At 35.0% G+C, this 5045-nt stretch overlaps 1 protein-coding gene across 1 annotated transcript; it reads left to right on the top strand.

The window, feature by feature from the left end:
• The first annotated feature begins 3689 nt into the window (after positions 1-3689).
• Positions 3690-4679, top strand: LOC139436958 (olfactory receptor 7A40-like). The gene has a single exon (XM_071209683.1). The coding sequence runs from the start codon at positions 3690-3692 to the stop codon at positions 4677-4679; it is 990 nt and encodes a 329-aa protein (XP_071065784.1).
• The last annotated feature ends 366 nt before the right edge of the window (positions 4680-5045 follow it).

Raw genomic sequence — 5045 nt, 5'->3', positions numbered from 1 at the left:
TGCTAGATTTTGTCAAATGCTGTTTCTTTCTCAATTGAGATATCCACATGGCTTTCCCTTTTGATTTGTTAATTTTTTATATTATATTAATTGATTGTATTGTGTTGAACCCCCTAGCATACCTGGGGTAAAACCTACATTATAATGGTGTATAATTATTTTAATGTGCTGTTTGATGTGCAAGTATTTTATTGTAAATTTTTGCGTCTGTATTTATTAGAGAGATCGGTCTGTAATTTTCTTATTTGCAGTGTCTTCATCCGGTTTTGGTGTTAGGCTGATGTTGGTTTCATAGAATGAGTTAGGTACTGTTTCTGTCTCTTCAGTTTTTGGAAGAGTTGGAGCAGGATTGGTATTAATTCTTCCTGAATCAATAGGTAAAATTGACCTTTGAGGCTACCCAGATATTGGCTTTTCTTTATTGGGAGGGTTTTGATGACTGATTCAGTCTCTTTATTTGTGATTGGTTTGTTGGGATTTTCTATTTCTTTTAGAGTCGGTGTTTCTAGAAAGTTGTCCATTCCATCTAAATTATCTACTTTATTGGCATATAGTCGCTCATAGCAACTATATGGATAATCTTTTTATTTTGGTGTAATCAGGAGACTCTGCTCTCATTTCTGATTTTATTTATATGTAGTATCTCTCTCTTTTCCTTTGTCTGTCTACCTAAGTGCCAATTTTGTTTATCTCAAATAACTAACTTTAGTCTGTGTTGATTCTGTTGTGGTTTTTTTTTTTTTTTTGTTCTCAAATTAATTTATTTTTGCTTTAATCATCGCTACTCATTTCCTTCTGCTTCCCTTGGAACCAATTTGCTGTTGTTTCTTGGCAGGGAAGCAGTATAACAGGGTTTGACTGCTGCCGGGACTGAAGAAAGATTTTCTTCATCAAAGTCACTGAAGGATAACCTGAGTTTATTTTATTCTTCTCTTTCTGCATACCTCTCTGCTTATGAACTTCTTTATTATTCATATTTTTAAACAAATGATACAAGTAGTGACACCAATGTGAAGCCCATAGTTAAACCTGTTGGCCTTGTATTCATTCATGACCACACAGAGTGGTGAGAAGGCCATGGCATCAACACACACCAAGTATTCATGATGTCTTGTCTTCATGGGTGTTTAGTGTTTTCTTTCCAACCTTTAGAGCAGGGGTACATGCAGTCATCTTAAAAAAATAAGTGCCTAATAATGTAGAATCCACAATGCAGGTCTATCTGTATAAAGAATATATTCATTTCTAAATGGGGAAAGTCTTAGAGACCAATTCAATAAAGATGAGAGGTACAACATGTGGGTAACAGATTCTGTTTGTCTTGATGTTCTATCAGCAAGAATGAGCACCACCACCTTCTTAAACATTCTCTGACATAAGCTCTTATCAGTCTTCTTTTGTCTCTTTCCCTTGAAAAATCTGACTTCCTTGTTGTCCTTGAGTACTGAAAACAAGTCAATCCTTCGGACAGTCTCTCAGCTGGTCACACCCCCCCCAGGCTTCTGAATTCTGTTAAAATGTCACCTTGTATGCTATACTTCTTTGAACACTAAGTAAAAACAGCACTCCCATTTCACTGTATCCATTTCTCTAGCTCTTATTTTCCTTTTAAAAAATGTCTTCTCAGATGCAGAACATTATATATCCTGCTATAACCCACTAAATGGGCTGGGAGAAACTGTAAACTACAACATAAACTATGGTCCAGGCTGTGTAGCAGTGTTCCAAAATGTACTCATCAAATGCAATGAATGTACCACACTAATGAAAGAAGTTGCTGATGAGGGAGGAGTGGGGGTCTGGGGAATGGGGTATATGGGAACCTCATATACTTTTTTCTTTTTTAAAAAAATTTATGGAAGTATATCACTCACACACAAACATACACAAACATACATAAACAATAAGAGTATAGTAATAGTTGTGAACTTAAAAAACAAACATATATTGCCTCATATCTCATTTAAGTACCCACCATCTACCACCAAGTTTTGAGGATATTTTCCTACAATTTCTTCTAGAAGTTTTATGGTTCTTGGTTTTATTTCTAGGTTTTTGACCCACTTTGAGTTAGTTTTTGGATAAAGTGTGAGATAGGGGTCTTCTTTCCTTCTTTTGGTTAGGGATATCCACTTCTTTAGCACCATTTGTTGAATAGACTGTTCTGCCCAAGCTGTATGGGTTTGACAGAGTAGTCAAAAATCACTTGACCATGCTTATGAGGGTCTGTTTCTGAATCATCACTTTGGTTTCATAAGGCTATGTATCTGTCTTTATACCACTACCATGCTATTTTTACCACTATATCTAGGCAATATAATTTAAAATATGGAGATGAGACTTTGCTTTTCCTTTTTAAGATGATTCTGGCTATTCAAGATCCCTTACCCTTTCAAATAAATTAGATAATCATGTTTTCAATTTTTGTAAAAATATGCTGGTGGAATTTTTATCAGGATTGCATTGAATCTGTATACCAATTTGAGTAGAATTGACATCTTTATGATATTTGGTCTTCCATCCATGAGCATGGAAAGTTTTTGGTGGTTATTTATGCTTTTTTAAATTTCTTTTAACATTGAGTTGCAGTTTTCTGAATACAAGTGCTTTACATTTTGGTTAAGTTTATTCCTATTTATCTGTCATATTTTATTTTCCCCACTCTCTTGATAATTTTGGTTACTATTATTGATATAATCTTCATTTCTAGAATCTCTTCTAGGCCTTTCTCTTCTTTCTTTTCATGTTCTAGCACACCCTCGAACATTTCCTGCAAATCTTGTCTCTTGTTTAGAAATTCTCTCAGTTTCTGTTTATCTTTGAATATTCTAATATCACCCTCATTTTTGAAAGACAGTCTTGCTGGATATAAGAGTCTTGAATGGAAGGTTTTCTCTTGTAGTATCTTAAAAAATCATACCACAGTCTTCTTGCCTCCATTGATTCTGGTGAGAAATCTGCACTTAATCATTTTGGGTATCCATTGTATGTTTGTTATTCATTGCTTTTCTTGTGCTGCTCTCAGAATTCTCTCTTTGCCTTTGGCATTTGACATTTTGATTACTATATGTTTCAGAATTGGTCTATTCACATTTTTTCAGATGTGAGTACATTGTGCTCCTTGAAAATATATACTGTGCTAAGTGCTTTGTACTTTTATTGACCTTCAATCAAGGTTAAAACAAAGACTTCACTTAATGACTGTGAACACTATAGTGATTATTTATGAAAACTGTAATATACATGCTTTATTGAGTGCTAATTACTTTTGTTTTATTACAATCCATGTTAAAATTAAAAACTCAGAGAATTGTGGGAAAAAATGGCATCTGACATTTATTTTTTATGTACTTACACTCCTTCATCTTCAGCATGTAGTTTTCTTTTGTGTTTCAGCACTCTATTCCAGTTGTCCTCACTTTGCCTGGCATATAACCAGCATTCAATATACAAGCCTCAAGTAAATGAATGGGTATTTCATAGAAACATAAAATTCAAGGCTGCTTGAAGAAAAGGCTCAGAGAGGGAACAAAATCTTAATCAGCATTTGCAATAGAAGTCTTCTAAAGGAACAGATGCATAACCAAAATGTAGAAATTAATATCATGAATTTAAAATAGAAATTTTAGTAATTCTGCTGTAATAGTAATGCTTGATTATGTGAAAATTAGTGATATTCTTTTTTCTTTATGGGTAGTCACATCAGCAACTTGAAGCATGGAAATGATACCCAAATTTCAGAATTTCTTCTCCTGGGATTTTCAGAGGAACCAAAATTACAGCCTTTCATCTTTGGGCTGTTCCTGTTCATGTACCTTGTCACCTTCACTGGGAACCTGCTCATCATCCTGGCCACCATCACTGAATCACACCTCCACACACCCATGTACTTCTTCCTCTCCAATCTGTCACTTTGTGACATCTGCTTAACTTCCATCTCTGTTCCAAAGATGCTGGTGAACATCCACAAGCAGAGCAGAGCCATAACCTATGGAGGCTGCCTCACACAGATGTATTTTTTCACATTCTTTGGAGTATTGGACAACTTTCTACTGACTGTCATGGCTTATGACCGTTTTGTGGCCATCTGTCGCCCCCTGCACTACACAGTCATCATGAACTCTTGGACCTGTGTGCTTCTTATTCTAGGGTCCTCAATCATGAGTGCCCTAAATTCCTTGTTACACAGCTTATTGGTTTTGCGGCTCTTCTTCTGTACACATTTGGAAATCCCACACTTTTTCTGTGAACTTAATCAAATGATCCAACTTGCTTGTTCTGACACCTTCATCAATGATGTAGTGATAGATTTTGCCGCTGTAGTGCTTGGTGGAGGTCCCCTTGTTGCAATCCTTTTCTCTTACTCTAAGATTGTTTCTGCCATTTGTGCAATCTCATCAGCTCAAGGGAAATATAAAGCATTTTCTACCTGTGTGTCTCACCTTTCAGTGGTTTCCTTATTTTACTGTTCGACAATAGGTGTATACCTTAGTTCTTCTGCTTCATCCAACACACATTCAAATGCACAAGCCTCTGTGATGTATGCCATAGTCACACCCATGCTGAACCCCTTCATCTATAGTCTGAGAAATAAAGAAATAAAGGGGGCTTTGAAAAACCTAATTGGATCATTATACCTTGGGTTGAGGAGGACACAAAGGCAGATCCAAAACTTGTAATTCTTTCATCAGAACTTGAAAGTAGAATCTGCCTCTATTTACTTCATAGAGTTTCAATGTGTTAAATTTTGTCCCTTCCTTTATTAAACCCTTTCTGTCACCCTTAATTTTCCCTTTTCTCACTTTCCCAATTTCCAAATATTATATATCAATCTTGGATAAGAAACTATTTATAAAGTCCAACATACCTCAAGATACATGGACTTCTTAAAGAATATATATATATATATATATATATATATATATATATATATAGTGAAGTAACATTCATCATCACAAGGAATATTTTCTTTGTTTTGCTGAAAGAGTAGTGATGAGTTGTATTACTCATATGGAAAAAAACTACGTAGTGTATAAATCCATTAA

This window comes from Dasypus novemcinctus, chromosome 19, assembly GCF_030445035.2.
Source record: "Dasypus novemcinctus isolate mDasNov1 chromosome 19, mDasNov1.1.hap2, whole genome shotgun sequence".
Lineage (NCBI taxonomy): Eukaryota > Metazoa > Chordata > Mammalia > Cingulata > Dasypodidae > Dasypus > Dasypus novemcinctus.
This window is presented reverse-complemented; position numbering and strand designations above follow the sequence as displayed.

Excerpts from the sequence above, each read along its gene's own strand:
- LOC139436958 (XM_071209683.1), top strand. The coding sequence starts at position 3,690 with ATGGGTAGTCACATCAGCAACTTGAAGCATGGAAATGATACCCAAATT.